Here is a 17,530-nt window from a genome sequence, read left to right on the forward strand (position 1 = left end):
GTTTAGACATTGAAATCAAGATATAATTTACCCTCAGTGGAGTCATCCTGCTTCTGCATCTCACAGTCCTCCTCCCCCTCCTCCTTGGTTGTCTTCTGCTCCTCCTCTTCCTCCTCCTCTTCCTCCTCTTCTTCCTGCTTTTTCTTCTGTTCCTCCTTCTTCTTCTTGCGTTTCTCCTTGCGTTTCTCTCTCTTGGCGGCCAGGGCCTGCTTCTTGCTCTCCTCTCTGGACTTCTCCAGGTCGAGCTCCTTGAGCAGAATGCTGGCGTTCTTGTTGGCTTCAGCAGCCTGCTGGTCTTTGGCTTTGACGATGGTCTCCATGCACTGATGGCACTTCTTCAACAACTCCTGAGAGCGCGGGAGGGATAGAGAGTTCGTGGAGTTAGTGGACACAACTCTTTCTAACCCACTGCCAGACTTATACAAGATATGGCGCATTTGACAGTCAATGATATCCAGCCAACATACAAGCTCAAAGACTGACCATTCCAAACCGGTGGAGCTGTTACCTTGTCAGCAATGGTGGCGATGTATCTCATACACTCAATGTCTGAGGGGAACTGGTTGACCTCTTTTACCAGGTACTGAACAACCTTTACATGACCCTGAGAAACACAGACAAGGGGAGAGAGAAGATGACAGGTAACTGTAAAATAGGCCAATATTGTTTCAGGCTGGGAGCAGTAAAGGTATGAGGAAGACTGTAGGACCTAGTACTGGAACTAGGTAGTGAGAGGGCCAGGTGTTGCAGAGGGGAAGGGTCATCCTGCGACACGACCTACCTTGCGGAAGGCAGCCATGAGCGGTGTGATCTTGCGGTTGTCTGCAGCATCTACGTCGGCCCCAGCCTGCACCAGCAGCTGAACCACGTCAAAATGGCCGCCGTTGGCCGCCAGCCACAGAGGTGTGTTCCCTTTCTTATTGCGCACGTCAATGTGAGCCCCTCTGGAGAACGGAGGAAAACAGGGACAGCAGATAAACACAGGATAAAAAGACGAACGAGAGAATCAAGACGTTACCTTTTAGGGAAATTCCTGGCTTCAAAATGAATACTCAGACCTTCATTCTGAATAAATCATTGATTAGTTGGTTTAATGCCCACCTGTTGATGAGCAGCTCACAGAACTTGTAGTGGCCCTTGTCTGCAGCGATGGTGAGGGCTGTGTCTCGGGACGAGGGGACAGGAGGGGCGTTGACGTCAGCCCCTTTATCCAGCAGCACCCGGCCCACTTCAGCATAGCCCCCCGACGCTGCCTCCATCAGCGGGGTCAGACCAGTCTACCAGGGGAGGGGGAGGTCAACATCACATGTATAATATGGGGCAAATCCCTGAAACACTTAGTCAGGCACTGGGAGACAGAGGGACAATTCTCTAGTTAGGATTCACCAGAGCCTATATGGAACTTGGCTCTGGACTTGATATACTACTATAATATGGACCGCTAACGGTCCTGTCTCCTCACCTTTGCTCTGTGCTCTACGTTGGCCTTGCGGTCCAGCAGCAGACTGACCACCTCAGCGCGGCCCTGGAAGCAGGCCAGAGTGAGAGCCGTGTTCCTGTTAGTCTCGATCTGAGCATTGATGTCTGAGCCCATGTCCAGCAGCAGCTTGACCGCTGGTACGTGACCGTTCATCGCTGCCAGCATCAGGGGAGAGATACCCAGCTTACTGCCAGTCCTAGAAACAGAGAGAGAGAAAGAGATCGAGGGAGGATTTGATCAATTAGTGAGAGAGGTGAGGGACAATCACTAACAAAGATGCAGTCATCACTCATTTAAACAACCCAGTGCACGTTTCTGATGTAAGAAATGCTATTCCATAAACACATGTATTTGGTCAAGACCTGGGAAAGTAGTGGTATCAGTTAAAAGAGAAAACAAGATGTGGTCCCGTACCTGGAGTTGATCTCTGAGCCGGCGTTGAGGAGGATCTTGATGATGTTGACGTAGCCTCCAGACGCCGCCAGGCTCAAAGGGGTGTAGTCTGACACGTTACGATGCTCCTTATTGGCTCCTCGCAAGAGCAACAACTCCACCACCTAGGAGAGGAGACAAGGAAATGTAAGTCTTTATTGTTTTCTCAATATGCTATTTCTGTGAAAGGGGAGTTGATTTAGAGAGTCGTTTCAATGTGGTGATTCATAGAAAGGAAGTGAGCGTGTAACATATTAGAAACACATTTAAATCAGATCTCTGTGGTGTACCTCTTGTCGTCCCCCTGAGCAGGCCAGGGAGAGGGGCGTGTCTTTGGTTCTCTCTGACTGGGCCTCTATGTCACCCCCTTTATCCAGAAGGAGCTCCACCACCCCTACGTGGCCCGCTGTCGCAGCCAGGATCAGAGGGGTGAACCCTGGGGAGAGGACGAGGAGAGGGTCACAACCAGATATACGGATTCACCCAATACGATGTGGAGCACTTTGAACACTGTATAAATCCTGTCTTGGATGTATGAAAAAAATATTCCTGATTAAATCAGAAAATAAAACGTGTCTGACGGATATACAGGCCCAACTAACATTTAGAATGTACAGTAACTTTGTGTGTTACCCTTCTTGTCGCGATGCTCGATGTTGGCTCCTCGTGCGATGAGAACAGACACCAGCTCCTCGTGTCCTCCAGCACATGCCAGCGTCAGCGCAGTGTCATGGTTACTCTCCGTCTGAAAGGAGAGGGACACACACACATTTACAACAACGCTGTGTGTAGGTGTGTCTCTCTCAGTCTTGAATGTGTGTGTGACCATTGGCTTTACAGTACATGAGCGTCAATATCCACAGCGTGTGTGTGAACAGTGACTTACGTGTGCGTCGATGTCCACAGAGGGGTAGAGGGGCAGTGGGGAGGGGGGTGAGCCCATATTGGAGGGGGTCTGTGACAGGGGGTCAGACAGGGGGGTTGGAGACGTAGTGTTCAACATGGGTACTCTGCTGCCCACCGCTGCTGAAACAGAGAAAGAAAAGGAGAGAAGGGGGGGATAAGTATCTGTTACTTTCAGGCCTTTCTTCTGGGGAATTTGTTCATCAGTACTGTTCTTTCAAATCAGTGCAGTTGAAGGAAGGAGTATTCTAAGGAGGAAATGAGTTAAGACTTGAGATGCACCCACCCACAGCAGGCAGAACAGCTGTAAGACCACGCTACGCTGCACCCACTCACCTGCCATGATGTCATCCAGCGTGTCTGTAAGCGTCTGAGCGGGCGTAGCCACCATGAGTCCGTCTGGGGCCTGCTGCCCTACCATCTCTGGTCCTAACCCCTGACCTTGACCCAGCATCTGCTGGCTCACCAGTACCCTCTGCAGCTCAGGGCTGGTACTGCCAGGGCAGGGGTAGTCAGCTGGGCACGGGCTGTACTCAGGTAGGGGCTGAATGGGCACGAAGGCAGTCTGGAGGGGGGGAGGAGGGGGGTGGAGATGGGAGTGGGGGGAGCATAGGGGATGGGGTGAGGGCGAGGGGGGCAGGGGGGGCTGCTGTCCATCCCTGTAGAGGATGGTGTCCACCTGGGGCAGTTTAGCGTAATCTTCCACCTCGTCGTCGTCATCATCATCATCATCCTCATCTTCGTCATCCTGGAATAGGAATGAGGCAAACTTCTACAAATTAAGCATCTAAAAGAAACAGTTCACAAAACACAGCAAGAATGTGATCAGGACAACTTAAGACAGGATAAATTATGATTAGAAACCAGGGGGGCGAGAGTCGTGTCTCTATTAGACACCGGGGGGGGGGGAGAGCCGTGTCTCTATTAGACACCGGGGGGGGGGGGGAGCCGTGTCTCTATTAGACACCGGGGGGGGGGGAGAGCCGTGTCTCTATTAGACACCGGGGGGCGAGAGTCATGTCTCTATTAGACACGGGGGGGGCGAGAGTCATGTCTCTATTAGACACGGGGGGGGGAGCCGTGTCTCTATTAGACACCGGGGGGGGGGGGGGAGAGCCGTGTCTCTATTAGACACCGGGGGGCGAGAGTCATGTCTCTATTAGACACGGGGGGGAGTCATGTCTCTATTAGACACGGGGGGGGAGTCATGTCTCTATTAGACACGGGGGGGGGGGAGAGCCGTGTCTCTATTAGACACCGGGGGGCGATAGTCGTGTCTCTATTAGATACCGGGGGGGGGTGATAGTTGTGTCTCTATTAGACACCGGGGGGGGCGAGAGCCGTGTCTCTATTAGACACCGGGGGGCGATAGTCGTGTCTCTATTAGACATGGGGGGGGGGGGAGTCATGTCTCTATTAGACACGGGGGGGGGGGGAGAGCCGTGTCTCTATTAGACACCGGGGGGCGATAGTCGTGTCTCTATTAGATACCGGGGGGGGGTGATAGTTGTGTCTCTATTAGACACCGGGGGGCGATAGATAGTTGTGTCTCTATTAGACACCGGGGGGCGATAGTTGTGTCTCTATTAGACACCAGGGGGCGATAGTTGTGTCTCTATTAGATACCAGGGGGTGATAGTTGTGTCTCTATTAGACACTGGGGGGGGGGGACGAGAGCCGTGTCTCTATTAGACACGGGGGGGGACGGGGGACGAGAGCCGTGTCTCTATTAAAAAACCGGGGTGGACGAGAGCCGTGCCTCTATTAGACACCGGGGGGCGAGAGTCGTGTCTCTATTAGACACCGGGGGGGCGAGAGTCGTGTCTCTATTAGACACCGGGGGGGGCGAGAGCCGTGCCTCTATTAGACACCGGGGGGCGAGAGTCGTGTCTCTATTAGACACCGGGGGGGGAGAGCCGTGCCTCTATTAGACACCGGGGGGGGAGAGCCGTGCCTCTATTAGACACCGGGGGGCGAGAGCCGTGTCTCTATTAGACACCGGGGGGGGGGGCGAGAGCCGTGTCTCTATTAGACACCGGGGGGGGGGGGCGAGAGCCGTGTCTCTATTAGACACCGGGGGGGGGGGCGAGAGCCGTGTCTCTATTAGACACCGGGGGGGCGATAGTTGTGTCTCTATTAGATACCAGGGGGTGATAGTTGTGTCTCTATTAGACACCGGGGGGGGCGAGAGCCGTGCCTCTATTAGACACCGGGGGGCGAGAGTCGTGTCTCTATTAGACACCGGGGGGGGGCGAGAGCCGTGGGGGCGAGAGTCATGTCTCTATTAGACACTGGGGGGGGGGGGAGAGCCGTGTCTCTATTAGACACCGGGGGGGGGCGAGAGCCGTGTCTCTATTAGACACCGGGGGGGCGATAGTTGTGTCTCTATTAGATACCAGGGGGTGATAGTTGTGTCTCTATTAGACACCGGGGGGGGCGAGAGCCGTGCCTCTATTAGACACCGGGGGGGGCGAGAGTCGTGTCTCTATTAGACACCGGGGGGGGGCGAGAGCCGTGGGGGCGAGAGTCATGTCTCTATTAGACACTGGGGGGGGGGGGGGAGAGCCGTGTCTCTATTAGACACCGGGGGGGGGGGGAGAGCCGTGTCTCTATTAGACACCGGGGGGAGGGCGAGAGTCGTGTCTCTATTAGACACCGGGGGGGGCGAGAGCCGTGTGTCTATTAGACACCGGGGGGGGCGAGATCCGTGTCTCTATTAGACACCGGGGGGGGGGGTTGCGAGAGCCGTGTCTCTATTAGACACCGGGGGGGGGGGCGAGAGTCGTGTGTCTATTAGACACCGGGGGGGGGAGAGCCGTGTCTCTATTAGACACCGGGGGGGGGACGAGAGTCGTGTGTCTATTAGACACCGGGGGGGGGGCGAGAGTCGTGTGTCTATTAGACACCGGGGGGGGGGGGGGTTGCGAGAGCCGTGTCTCTATTAGACACCGGGGGGCGAGAGCCGTGTCTCTATTAGACACCGGGGGGGGGGACGAGAGCCGTGTCTCTATTAGACACCGGGGGGGGGCGATAGATAGTCATGTGTCTATTAGACACCGGGGGGCGATAGTTGTGTCTCTATTAGATACCAGGGGGTGATAGTTGTGTCTATTAGATACCAGGGGGTGATAGTTGTGTCTCTATTAGATACTAGGGGGCGATATATAGTTGTGTCTCTATTAGACACCGGGGGGCGATAGATAGTTGTGTCTCTATTAGACACCGGGGGGGCAATAGATAGTTGTGTCTCTATTAGATACCAGGGGGTGATAGTTGTGTCTCTATTAGATACCAGGGGGTGATAGTTGTGTCTCTATTAGATATGGGGGGAAAATGGCAGAAAAGCAGAAACTCTTGACTACTCAGAACTAACAGACCACCGCCAACAACTCCTAACCTCATCATCTTCCTCCTCCTCCTCTCTGTTCTCCTCGTCAGACCCTGTGTCCGACCCGGGCTGTGTGTGCGTGTTAACCCCTGGTGGTGCTGTGAGGGCCCCAGGCATGGTAGTGTTGGCCCCTTCCCCCGGCCCTGGTCCCGGGCCCTGGCCTGCCTCCTGCTCTTCCTTCAGGCCCTTGGCCTCCATGTACTCTTTGGTGAACTGCTGCTGGGTCTTCAGCTGCAGCTGGCGCTCCACCTTCTGCAGCTCCTTCAGAATCTTCTTCTTCTTCTGGACCTAGAGGACACGCCACGGCAGGGGATCAGACCTATAGTTTTGTGTTCAGACCTCGCTCATCCATTGGTTGAGAGATTTTATAGACCCATGAGATCCTATCAGACCTAGGTGGTGTTCATTAGGCACTAAATAAAATAAATAAAAAACGGGGACGAAACTACCTGGAATAAGAAATGCACATTTTCGCTTTTGGTTGTACATTTTCTTTTACAACAATTTCCATTGTGTGCCCTATACCTACCTGTATTGAGGGTCTATGACAGCGTTTCCCAAACTCGGTCCTCGGGACCCCAAGGCGTCCACATTTTGGGTTTTGCCCGAGCACCACACAGCTGATTCAAAAAAAATATGTATTATTTGAATCATTTTGCTCAGGCAAAAACCAAAACGTGCACCCCTTGGGGTCCCCAGGACCAAGTTTGGGAAACGCTGGTCTATGACCTCATCAATAATTCAATAGGATCTCTGTGGTCCTATACCTACGAATGATCATCCGTCTGCTCTCACCTGCTCCTCCCGGCTCTTCTTCAGCTCTTCAATCTTGTCTTTGGTGAGCGGCTCTCCCTGAATGAGTTCCAGAGACTGCAGCTGGGCTTTCTCTATGGCTGAGATCCTCTGGCCCAGCTCATTCAGCTTTCCCTCTGTCTCCTCCACAATACACTCCAGGGGCTGGCACAAGTGGAAGGGGGGCAAGGCCTCTGCATCTCCAGGACCCGGGCCGGGACGTACCCCCCCTGGACTGGAGGGGCTGGGAGGGATGGCAGCGTGTCTCTGCTTGGACAAACCTAGAGGAGGGATGGAGGAAGAGGGATGAGAAGGATTGAGGGAGAAAGGGATGAGAGGAAGATTAGGTCACACTACAATAAAGTAAATAACTCATCAGTTGAAGTCACGTCATCGTTAGACACTTTTGATATGTATACTGAACCAAAATATAAACGCAACATGTTTCATGAGCTGAAATAAATGATCCCAGAAATGTTCCAAACACGCAAAAAGCTCATTTCTCTCAAATGCTGTGCACAATTTGTTTACATCCCTGTTAATGAGCATTTCTCCTTTGCCAAGATCATCCATCCACCTGACAGGTGTGGCATATGAAGAAAGAGCATGATCATTACACAGGTGCACCTTGTGCTGGGGACAATAAAAGGCCACTAAAATGTGCAGTTTTGTCACAGCACAACGCCACAGATGTCTCAGGTTTTGATGGAGCGTGCAATTGGCATGCTGACTGCAGGAATGCCCACCAGAGCTGTTGCCAGAGAACTGAATGTACATTTCTCTACCATAAGCCGACTCCAGCGTCATTTTAGAGGACTTGGAAGTACATCCAACCGGCCTCACAACCGCAGACCACGTATATGGCAATTTGAATGCACAGAGACACCTTGAGATCCTGAGGCCCATTGTCGTGCCATTCATCTGCCTCCATCACCTAATGTTTCAGCATGATAATGTACGGCCCCATGTCACAAGGATCTGTACACAATTCCAGGAAGCTGAAAATGTCCCAGTTCTTCCATGACCATACTCACAGACATGTCACCCATTGAGCATGTTTGGGATGCTCTGGATCGACGTGTATGACAGTGTGTTCCAGTTCCCGCCAATATCCAGAAACTTCGCAGAACCATTGATTTAAGAGGAGTGGGACAACATTCCACAATCAACAGCCTGATCAACTCTATGTGAAGATGTGTTGTGCTACATGAGACAAATGGTGGTCACACCAGATACTGACTGGTTTTCTGATCCTACCTTTTTCTTTTTTAAACAGATGCATATCTGTATTCCCAGTCATGTGAAATCCATAGATTAGGACCTAATTAATTTGTTTCAAGCGACTGATTTCCTTATATGAACTGTAACTCAGTGAAATTGTTGCATGTTGCATTTATATTTTTGTTCATTATATAACAGGCCAGGCCAAGGCTCCCCGTTCGTAACAGGCCAGGCCAAGGCTCCCCGTTCGTAACAGGCCAGGCCAAGGCTCCCCGTTCGTAACAGGCCAGGCCAAGGCTCCCCGTTCGTAACAGGCCAGGCCAAGGCTCCCCGTTCGTAACAGGCCAGGCCAAGGCTCCCCGTTCGTAACAGGCCAGGCCAAGGCTCCCCGTTCGTAACAGGCCAGGCCAAGGCTCCCCGTTCGTAACAGGCCAGGCCAAGGCTCCCCGTTCGTAACAGGCCAGGCCAAGGCTCCCCGTTCGTAACAGGCCAGGCCAAGGCTCCCCGTTCGTAATAGGCCAGGCCAAGGCTCTCCGTTCGTAACAGGCCAGGCCAAGGCTCCCCGTTCGTAACAGGCCAGGCCAAGGCTCCCCGTTCATAACAGGCCAGGCCAAGGCTCCCCGTTCATAACAGGCCAGGCCAAGGCTCCCCGTTCATAACAGGCCAGGCCAAGGCTCCCCGTTCATAACAGGCCAGGCCAAGGCTCCCCGTTCATAACAGGCCAGGCCAAGGCTCCGTTCATAACAGGCCAGGCCAAGGCTCCCCGTTCATAACAGGCCAGGCCAAGGCTCCCCGTTCATAACAGGCCAGGCCAAGGCTCCGTTCATAACAGGCCAGGCCAAGGCTCCCCGTTCATAACAGGCCAGGCCAAGGCTCCCCGTTCATAACAGGCCAGGCCAAGGCTCCCCGTTCATAACAGGCCAGGCCAAGGCTCCCCGTTCATAACAGGCCAGGCCAAGGCTCCCCGTTTTACCTTTGCTGGTGACGGGTGGCGGGGGCGTGGTGATGTTGGAGGGGGCTCTGTCTGGCTCCTGGGGGGGCACCACCATGGCCAGGGCCTGGAATGGGACACGTGGAACCTGGGGATAGATGAGTGGTCGTAAAACATCAACTACTTTGACAACTAGTTTAACACAATTTCCATGCTGGCCATTTCCTGTTTTAATAGCACAAAACTATTTCATGAAAAACATTTAACCTGAGAGGGGTCTTGTGAGGGAGGTGTGAGTTGGCAGAGGTCGGGCGCGGGGACAGACAGGATGTTGTTAGGGAAGTCTAGCAGGTAGGACACCACGTTGGTGTGGCCGCCCTTAGCAGCTTCAATCAGCATTGTCGAGCCGTCCTATTGGAGGAGAAACAGGAAGTGAGTGTAAGTCTGCATGAGGCTTCAAAGTTCACTTTATCTATTCTGATACTGTTGTTACTATGGCTGAGTTGAACAGCTTCCTTATGAGTTTGATGGTGTTTGATGACGGTGTGCGTTTTCTACCTTCAGTCTGTGTGTGGGGTCAGCTCCGTGCGTCAGTAGCAGCTCTACCACAGCCAGGTGTCCTCCAGCGCAGGCCAGAGACACCACCGTGTGGTCCTTGTTAGCCGTCGCTCTGTTCACATTAGCACCTGGACACAAAACACAAGAAACTTCAACTTTAAATTCACTTCTAAGAATTGTTTCATAACAACAATAGTTCAAAATGAATGTAGATCCTAAATAAGGGACCTGTACGTGTTTTTTAATGCAGTCTAAGCCAAAGAATATTAGAACCAGGGGTTGGAACCAGTTCAGGAAACCGAACCAAAAACCGGAAAATAACAACATTGAGGAAAGAAGGAGATTCTGGAACAGAACTGTTATTTTAAAAGCAGGGGCCTGGTAAAACACGTTATTTTATGTTCCCAAGCTTTGTTTTTTTCAGTCCCACAGAAAACACCACCAAAGCACCTATGCAGAGCACTCACTCTGTGACTTCGCCTACTCCTGCCAGTGGCTGCCATAGTAGGACATTGTTTTAACGAGGGCATTGTAGAGGGTTTAAAAAAAAAAGATGCAGTCTAACCTAACCCACCCTTGCTGATGAGGAACTGCACGGTACAGAGGTGTCCTGCTCTGGCTGCCTTCATCAGGGGCGTCCTCCCCCCCTCAGACTCATGCTCCTGGAGAACAGACAAACAGGACGTGGATTTTAGGACAGGACATGGGTCCACACACACACACAGTTATGTATTGCTAGCCTTGTGGGGACCAAAGAATTGATTCCCATCCATAATTCTATTTTCCTAACCCCTAAATCTAACCCCAACCTTAATTCTAACCCTAAACCCTATAACTATACCTAACCCCAACCTTAATTCTAACCCTAAACCCTATAACTATACCTAACCCTAACCTTAATTCTAACCCTAAACCCTATAACTATACCTAACCCCAACCTTAATTCTAACCCTAAACCCTATAACTATACCTAACCCTAACCTTAATTCTAACCCTAAACCCTATAACTATATCTAACCCCAACCTTAATTCTAACCCTAAACCCTATAACTATACCTAACCCCAACCTTAATTCTAACCCTAAACCCTATAACTATATCTAACCCTAACCTTAATTCTAACCCTAAACCCTATAACTATACCTAACCCTAACCTTAATTCTAACCCTAAACCCTATAACTATATCTAACCCCAACCTTAATTCTAACCCTAAACCCTATAACTATACCTAACCCCAACCTTAATTCTAACCCTAAACCCTATAACTATACCTAACCCTAACCTTAATTCTAACCCTAACGTTAATTCGAACCCTAAACGTAACCTCTAAGCCTAAAATAGTAATGTCCAAATCTTATAGTTTTACTATCCTTGAGGACTTCTGGTGCCAACAAGGACAGTAAACACAGGGAAGATAAAACACAGGGAAGATAAAACAGAGAGGGAGATGGTGACAGAGTGAGAGATAACAGGGAAGATAAAACAGAGAGGGAGATGGTGACAGAGTGAGAGATAACAGGGAAGGTAAAACAGAGAGGGAGATGGTGACAGAGTGAGAGATAACAGGGAAGATAAAACAGAGAGGGAGATGGTGACAGAGTGAGAGATAACAGGGAAGATAAAACAGAGAGGGAGATGGTGACAGAGTGAGAGATAACAGGGAAGATAAAACAGAGAGGGAGATGGTGACAGAGTGGGCAGGGAGATCGGGGGGAGGGACGAGGGGACAGGGAGGTAAAACAGAGAGGGAGATGGTGACAGAGTGAGAGATAACAGGGAAGATAAAACAGAGAGGGAGATGGTGACAGAGTGAGAGATAACAGGTGTTGGTGTACCAGATCGGCTCCAGTCTGCAGTAGAACGTCGGCCACGTCTGTGTGTCCGTTCTCACACGCGTACGTCAGCGCTGTGTCTCCTGTCGCCGTGGTAGCGTGCACGTTTGCCCCTATAGAGAGAGGTCAGAGTTCAATGCAGACCAAAAAAACTAACAAGCCCTGTTAAAAAGGTAGAATTTGTCAACTTTACTTACAACAGCTATTAGTTTCTAGGCCAAAGGCCAGGACTCTCACAAAAGTACCCTACCAAAATACTAAAGATCAAACTAAGAATCCTCAGTATTTGACCAGCTCCAGGTGTGTGTGTGTGTGTGTGTGTGTACCTGCAGCCAGGAGGTATTTGACCAGCTCCAGGTGTGTGTGTGTGTGTACCTGCAGCCAGGAGGTATTTGACCAGCTCCAGGTGTGTGTGTACCTGCAGCCAGGAGGTTTTTGACCAGCTCCAGGTGTGTGTGTGTGTGTGTGTGTGTGTGTGTGTGTGTGTGTGTGTGTGTGTGTGTGTGTGTGTGTGTGTGTGTGTGTGTGTGTGTGTGTGTGTACCTGCAGCCAGGAGGTATTTGACCAGCTCCAGGTGTGCGTGTGTGTGTGTGTACCTGCAGCCAGGAGGTATTTGACCAGCTCCAGGTGTGTGTGTACCTGCAGCCAGGAGGTATTTGACCAGCTCCAGGTGTGTGTGTGTGTGTGTGTGTACCTGCAGCCAGGAGGTATTTGACCAGCTCCAGGTGACCCTCCTGTGCAGCCTCCATGAGAGGCGTGGAGCAGCCCAGCTCGATGTCGGCCCCAGCCTTGATGAGAAAGTCAGCCACCTCCAGGAACCCTCCACAGCAGGACAGGGTCAGGGCTGTCTCCTGGGTCTCCTCCGTCTGGGCATTGATGTTCGCACCTGGAGGGGGAGGGAGGAGAGCGAGAGATGGAGAGAGAATGAGAGAGATGGAGAGAGAGAGCTAAGTGTCTATATTAGGAGTGAGACCCTCACCAACAGGCATGACAAAGCACTTTATTGCACACAATAACATAGTATACATGCAACAGCATTGAACAGTGTGCAGATATCCATGTATCTGCCAGTTGATTACCCTGAGCCAGTAGCAGGGCCACCATCTCTTCATGACCTTCTCTGGCTGCCTCCATCAGAGGGGTGTAACCTTCATCATTCACCTGGACACATTAAAACATGCACTGTTACAGGTCTCAGTGGCTGAATCCCAAAACCCCCACTTCCCCTGGCCCCTCCATTTGAACAAGTGTCCCAAAGCTGAAGGAGTGAAAATGATCCAGGGCGTAGGGGCGAACTAACCCCCCCAGTAGCCACTTAGACTGAGCCTGCAACGCTGCCGCTCCCATAGTCATGTGGAATCCCACAAGGCACTGCGTTGATTTGTGCAATTTCACAAAAGAATGGAGAGGCGTGCCTAATTATGACATGTGCATTAGTTTGTCTGATGTCGAGACTTGACACACGTAAAAGCTCAAAAATATCCCCAAATTAAACATTTAACTGTTACTGATGGTTAAATCTTGTAAAATGACAGCGGGGGTTTGTTCATTTGAATTTCATGCTTGTTTTATTATTTAAAAGTGGAACATGAATTACATGATGTGTGTCCTGAAGCTGAAGGATTTCCTGAGCCCCTCGCCACTCTCTGGAAGTCACCCTCAGTGTGACAATGGAGGTTCCTCAGAGCGGGTTGGACCCTAACCCTCATTCACCCACACACACATCCAGTGTTTAAGGACTGTGTGTTCCTACTCACCTCCTCTAGGTTGGCTCCTCTCTCTATGAGCAGAGCTGCTAGATCTACATGCCCGCCGCAGGCTGCCAGGGTGAGGGGTGACTCGAAGGAGTCAGCGGGCATGTTGACCTGCGCCCCGCTGTCCAACAGCAGCCGTGCCACCTCCACATGCCCATCCTGGGACAGGAAGAGCACACACACACATAGGGACAACATAAGCACCTGAGTTGGTTATGACACAGAGTTACACACACATTCTAGCACTGGAGACACACACACACAAGCAGGGAGAGAGAAGAGAGGGGCTGTGTATTGGGTCATATGCTCACCATGCAGGCTTCCATCAGCGCTGTGTGCATCTCATCTGTCTTATGCTCCTGATCTGCCCCGGCTTCCAGCAGAAACCTCACCATGTCCAGATGACCTATATATATATATATAATATATATATATATATATATATATATATATATAGAGAGAGAGAGGGCGGGCGGCGGGGGGGAAGGAGAGAGAAGCAGAGACTGTTATTTTGTTGTCTGAGACTATGAAGGTTGCATTAGGGGGGCGATGTGAGCGAGCGCCACAAGAAAACATCTAAAACAATCAAAGGGAACACTTGAATACTCAGACGAGAAGTGAAGAAGACCTTTGTAGCAGGCGAGTGTGAGGGCGCTCTCCTTGAACTCGTTGGAGTGTGTGTTGATCCCGGCGCCGTACTCCAGCAGAACCCTGGCCACGTCCACGTGGCCCGCGCTCGCCCCCTCCATTAAAGGGGTGTGACCGTTCTCGTTGTGGTCCTCGATGTTGGCCCCTTCCTTTAGGAGAACCTTCACCACATCTACAAACCCCCCAGCACACGCATACGTCAGGGCCGTGTTACCTACAGGGAGAGAGACCATACGTCAGGGCCGTGTTACCTACAGGGAGAGAGACCATACGTCAGGGCCGTGTTACCTACAGGGAGAGAGACCATACGTCAGGGCCGTGTTACCTACAGGGAGAGAGACCATACGTCAGGGCCGTGTTACCTACAGGGAGAGAGACCATACGTCAGGGCCGTGTTACCTACAGGGAGAGAGACCATACGTCAGGGCCGTGTTACCTACAGGGGGAGAGACCATACGTCAGGGCCGTGTTACCTACAGGGGAGAGACCATACGTCAGGGCCGTGTTACCTACAGGGAGGAGACCATACGTCAGGGCCGTGTTACCTACAGGGAGAGAGACCATACGTCAGGGCCGTGTTACCTACAGGGAGAGAGACCATACGTCAGGGCCGTGTTACCTACAGGGAGAGAGACCATACGTCAGGGCCGTGTTACCTACAGGGGGAGAGACCATACGTCAGGGCCGTGTTACCTACAGGGAGAGAGACCATACGTCAGGGCCGTGTTACCTACAGGGAGAGAGACCATACGTCAGGGCCGTGTTACCTACAGGGAGAGAGACCATACGTCAGGGCCGTGTTACCTACAGGGGGAGAGACCATACGTCAGGGCCGTGTTACCTACAGGGAGAGAGACCATACGTCAGGGCCGTGTTACCTACAGGGAGAGAGACCATACGTCAGGGCCGTGTTACCTACAGGGGGAGAGAGAGACCATACGTCAGGGCCGTGTTACCTACAGAGGGAGAGAGACCATACGTCAGGGCCGTGTTACCTACAGAGGGAGAGAGACCATACGTCAGGGCCGTGTTACCTACAGAGGGAGAGAGACCATACGTCAGGGCCGTGTTACCTACAGAGGGAGAGAGACCATACGTCAGGGCCGTGTTACCTACAGAGGGAGAGAGACCATACGTCAGGGCCGTGTTACCTACAGAGGGAGAGAGACCATACGTCAGGGCCGTGTTACCTACAGAGGGAGAGAGACCATACGTCAGGGCCGTGTTACCTACAGGGAGAGAGACCATGCGTCAGGGCCGTGTTACCTACAGGGAGAGAGACCATACGTCAGGGCCGTGTTACCTACAGAGGGAGAGAGACCATACGTCAGGGCCGTGTTACCTACAGAGGGAGAGAGACCATACGTCAGGGCCGTGTTACCTACAGGGAGAGAGACCATGCGTCAGGGCCGTGTTACGTGTGTTAGTGATGTTTAGATTTAATGCAACTCAATGGGCCGAGATGGTGCATAGGGACATATTGTCCAAGCAGAAATCTAAACATTTCGGTTTGGACCAAAAATTATGACAAGGAATAACCAGACGCACATTGAGCAAGGCAGATGGAAAACGAGAGAGAAATGCGTGTATTTGTACCGGTGGAGGACTGTGCGTTGGCGTCGGCCCCGTGGACCAGGAGCAGCTTGACGATGTCGACGTAACCACCGCTCGCCGCCGCCATCAGGGGAGTGATGTCACCTTTAATCCCCCGGTCCTCCACGTTGGCATGCATGGCCAGCAGCACCTAACAACCAATCACAGCAGGGGTCAGAGCTCATACATTTACATTGTATGCTGTAGAGATTGTGGGGGACTGAACCGCATTCTGACATAACCCACAAAAAGAGGACACCTTTCACAGAAGTTACTAAAATGACTGATTGAAAAAGGACGATTACACACTTGCGACAGACACACAGACACACAGACACACACCTGTGCGAGTTCATAGTATCCAGCAGAGCAGGCGAGGCAGAGAAGACTCTCTCCTTCCTCAGTGTGTTCGTTGACGCTCCGCCCCTCGTCTAGCAGCTTCCTCACGGCGTTCACGTCTCCGTCCGAACACGCCTCCGCTAGACTGCGGCTGAAAATAACCAGACTGCTACAATTACTGCCCCTGTGACAGGAGAACACACCCCCCTTACATAAACGCACACACTTACACAACTAATGCCGCACACACACACACACACACACACAGCTCATAATCACACTTCTGCTATTACTGAAACTTCCAGACATGATGCTTGACTAAACTGTTTGATCGAGTAACATATTGATCACGGAGGTAATACATTGACTGACATTCAGATATTGACTGCTATATTCAGTAGGTCTGACATACTTGTCGGCACTGTGTTCTCTTCTCATGTATTGATAGATGTATTGATAGATGTATTGATAGATGTATTGATAGATGGACTGGGGTAGATACACACAGTTGAAGTTAGAAGTTTACATACACTTAGGTTGGAGTCATTAAAACTCGTTTTTCAACCACTCCACAAATTTCTTATTAACAAACTATACTTTTGGCAAGTTGGTTAGGACATCTACTTTGTGCAGGACACAAGTAATTTTTCCAACAATTGTTTACAGACAGATTATTTCACTTATAATTCACAGTATCACAGTTCCAGTGGGTCAGAAGTTTACATAAACTAAAATGACTGTGCCTTTAAACAGCTTGGAAAATTCCAGAAAATGATGTGATGGCTTTAGAAGCTTCTGATAGGCTAATTGACATCATTTGAGTCAATTGGAGGTGTACCTGTGGATGTATTTCAAGGCCTACCTTCAAACTCAGTGCCTCTTTGCTTGACACCATGGGAAAGTCAAAAGAAATCAGTCAAGACCTCAGAAAAGAAACTGTAGACCTCCACAAGTCTGGCTCATCCTTGGGAGAAATTTCCAAACGCCTAAAAGTACCACGTTCATCTGTACAAACAATAGTAGGCAAGTATAAACACCATGGGACCACGCAGCCATCATACCGCTCAGGAAGGAGACGCGTTCTGTGTCCTAGAGATTAACGTACTTTGGTGCGAAAAGTGCAAATCAGTCCCAGAACAACAGCAAAGGACCTCGTGAAGATGCTGGAGGAAACAGGTACAAAAGTATCTGTATCCACAGTAATACTAGTCCTATATTGGCATAACCTTAATGGCCACTCAGCAAGGAAGAAGCCACTGCTCCAAAACCGACATAGAAAAAGCCAGACTACGGTTTGCAACTGCACATGGGGACAAAGATAGTACTTTTTGGAGAAATGTCCTCTGGTCTGATGAAACAAAAATAGAACTGTTTGACCATAATAACCATCGTTATGTTTGGAGGAAAAAAGGGGAGGCGTGCAAGCCGAAGAACACCATCCCAACTGTGAACCACGGGGGTGGCAGCATCATGTTGTGGGGGTGCTTTGCTGCAGGAGGGACTGGTGCACTTCACAAAATAGATGACATCGTGAGGGAGGAAAATTATGTGGATATATTGAAGCAACATCTCAAGACATCAGTCAGGAAGTTAAAGCAAATGGGTCTTCCAAATGGACAATGACCCCAAGCATACTTCCAAAGTTATGGCAAAATGGCT

The 17,530-nt window shown here is 51.0% G+C and overlaps 1 protein-coding gene across 5 annotated transcripts in view; it reads right to left on the reverse strand.

Annotated features, from left to right (window-relative positions):
- Positions 1–17,530, reverse strand: part of LOC106612132 (ankyrin repeat and KH domain-containing protein 1) — a 61,199-nt gene that overhangs the window by 17,261 nt on the left and 26,408 nt on the right. For 2 of the 5 annotated variants that reach the window (XM_082956060.1, XM_082956058.1), the window contains exons 4-27: positions 15,875–16,022; positions 15,536–15,683; positions 13,920–14,153; positions 13,603–13,697; positions 13,295–13,450; positions 12,617–12,698; positions 12,232–12,423; positions 11,541–11,650; positions 10,271–10,367; positions 9,706–9,833; positions 9,415–9,558; positions 9,190–9,295; positions 6,999–7,276; positions 6,213–6,491; positions 3,152–3,584; positions 2,799–2,938; positions 2,546–2,657; positions 2,203–2,348; positions 1,895–2,037; positions 1,463–1,676; positions 1,102–1,277; positions 782–944; positions 509–604; positions 32–347 (exon numbers count right to left, since the gene is read on the reverse strand). In XM_082956060.1, the coding sequence (XP_082812186.1) occupies positions 32–347; positions 509–604; positions 782–944; positions 1,102–1,277; positions 1,463–1,676; positions 1,895–2,037; positions 2,203–2,348; positions 2,546–2,657; positions 2,799–2,938; positions 3,152–3,584; positions 6,213–6,491; positions 6,999–7,276; positions 9,190–9,295; positions 9,415–9,558; positions 9,706–9,833; positions 10,271–10,367; positions 11,541–11,650; positions 12,232–12,423; positions 12,617–12,698; positions 13,295–13,450; positions 13,603–13,697; positions 13,920–14,153; positions 15,536–15,683; positions 15,875–16,022 (4,136 nt within the window). Of the gene's footprint in view, positions 1–31; positions 348–508; positions 605–781; positions 945–1,101; positions 1,278–1,462; positions 1,677–1,894; positions 2,038–2,202; positions 2,349–2,545; positions 2,658–2,798; positions 2,939–3,151; positions 3,585–6,212; positions 6,492–6,998; positions 7,277–9,189; positions 9,296–9,414; positions 9,559–9,705; positions 9,834–10,270; positions 10,368–11,540; positions 11,651–12,231; positions 12,424–12,616; positions 12,699–13,294; positions 13,451–13,602; positions 13,698–13,919; positions 14,154–15,535; positions 15,684–15,874; positions 16,038–17,530 lie in introns of all 5 variants that reach the window. The other 3 variants (XM_082956061.1, XM_082956059.1, XM_082956057.1) reach the window with 3 other exon arrangements.

The sequence above is a fragment of the Salmo salar genome, chromosome 09, assembly GCF_965601325.2.
Source record: "Salmo salar chromosome 09, fSalSal1, whole genome shotgun sequence".
NCBI classification, from domain to species: domain Eukaryota; kingdom Metazoa; phylum Chordata; class Actinopteri; order Salmoniformes; family Salmonidae; genus Salmo; species Salmo salar.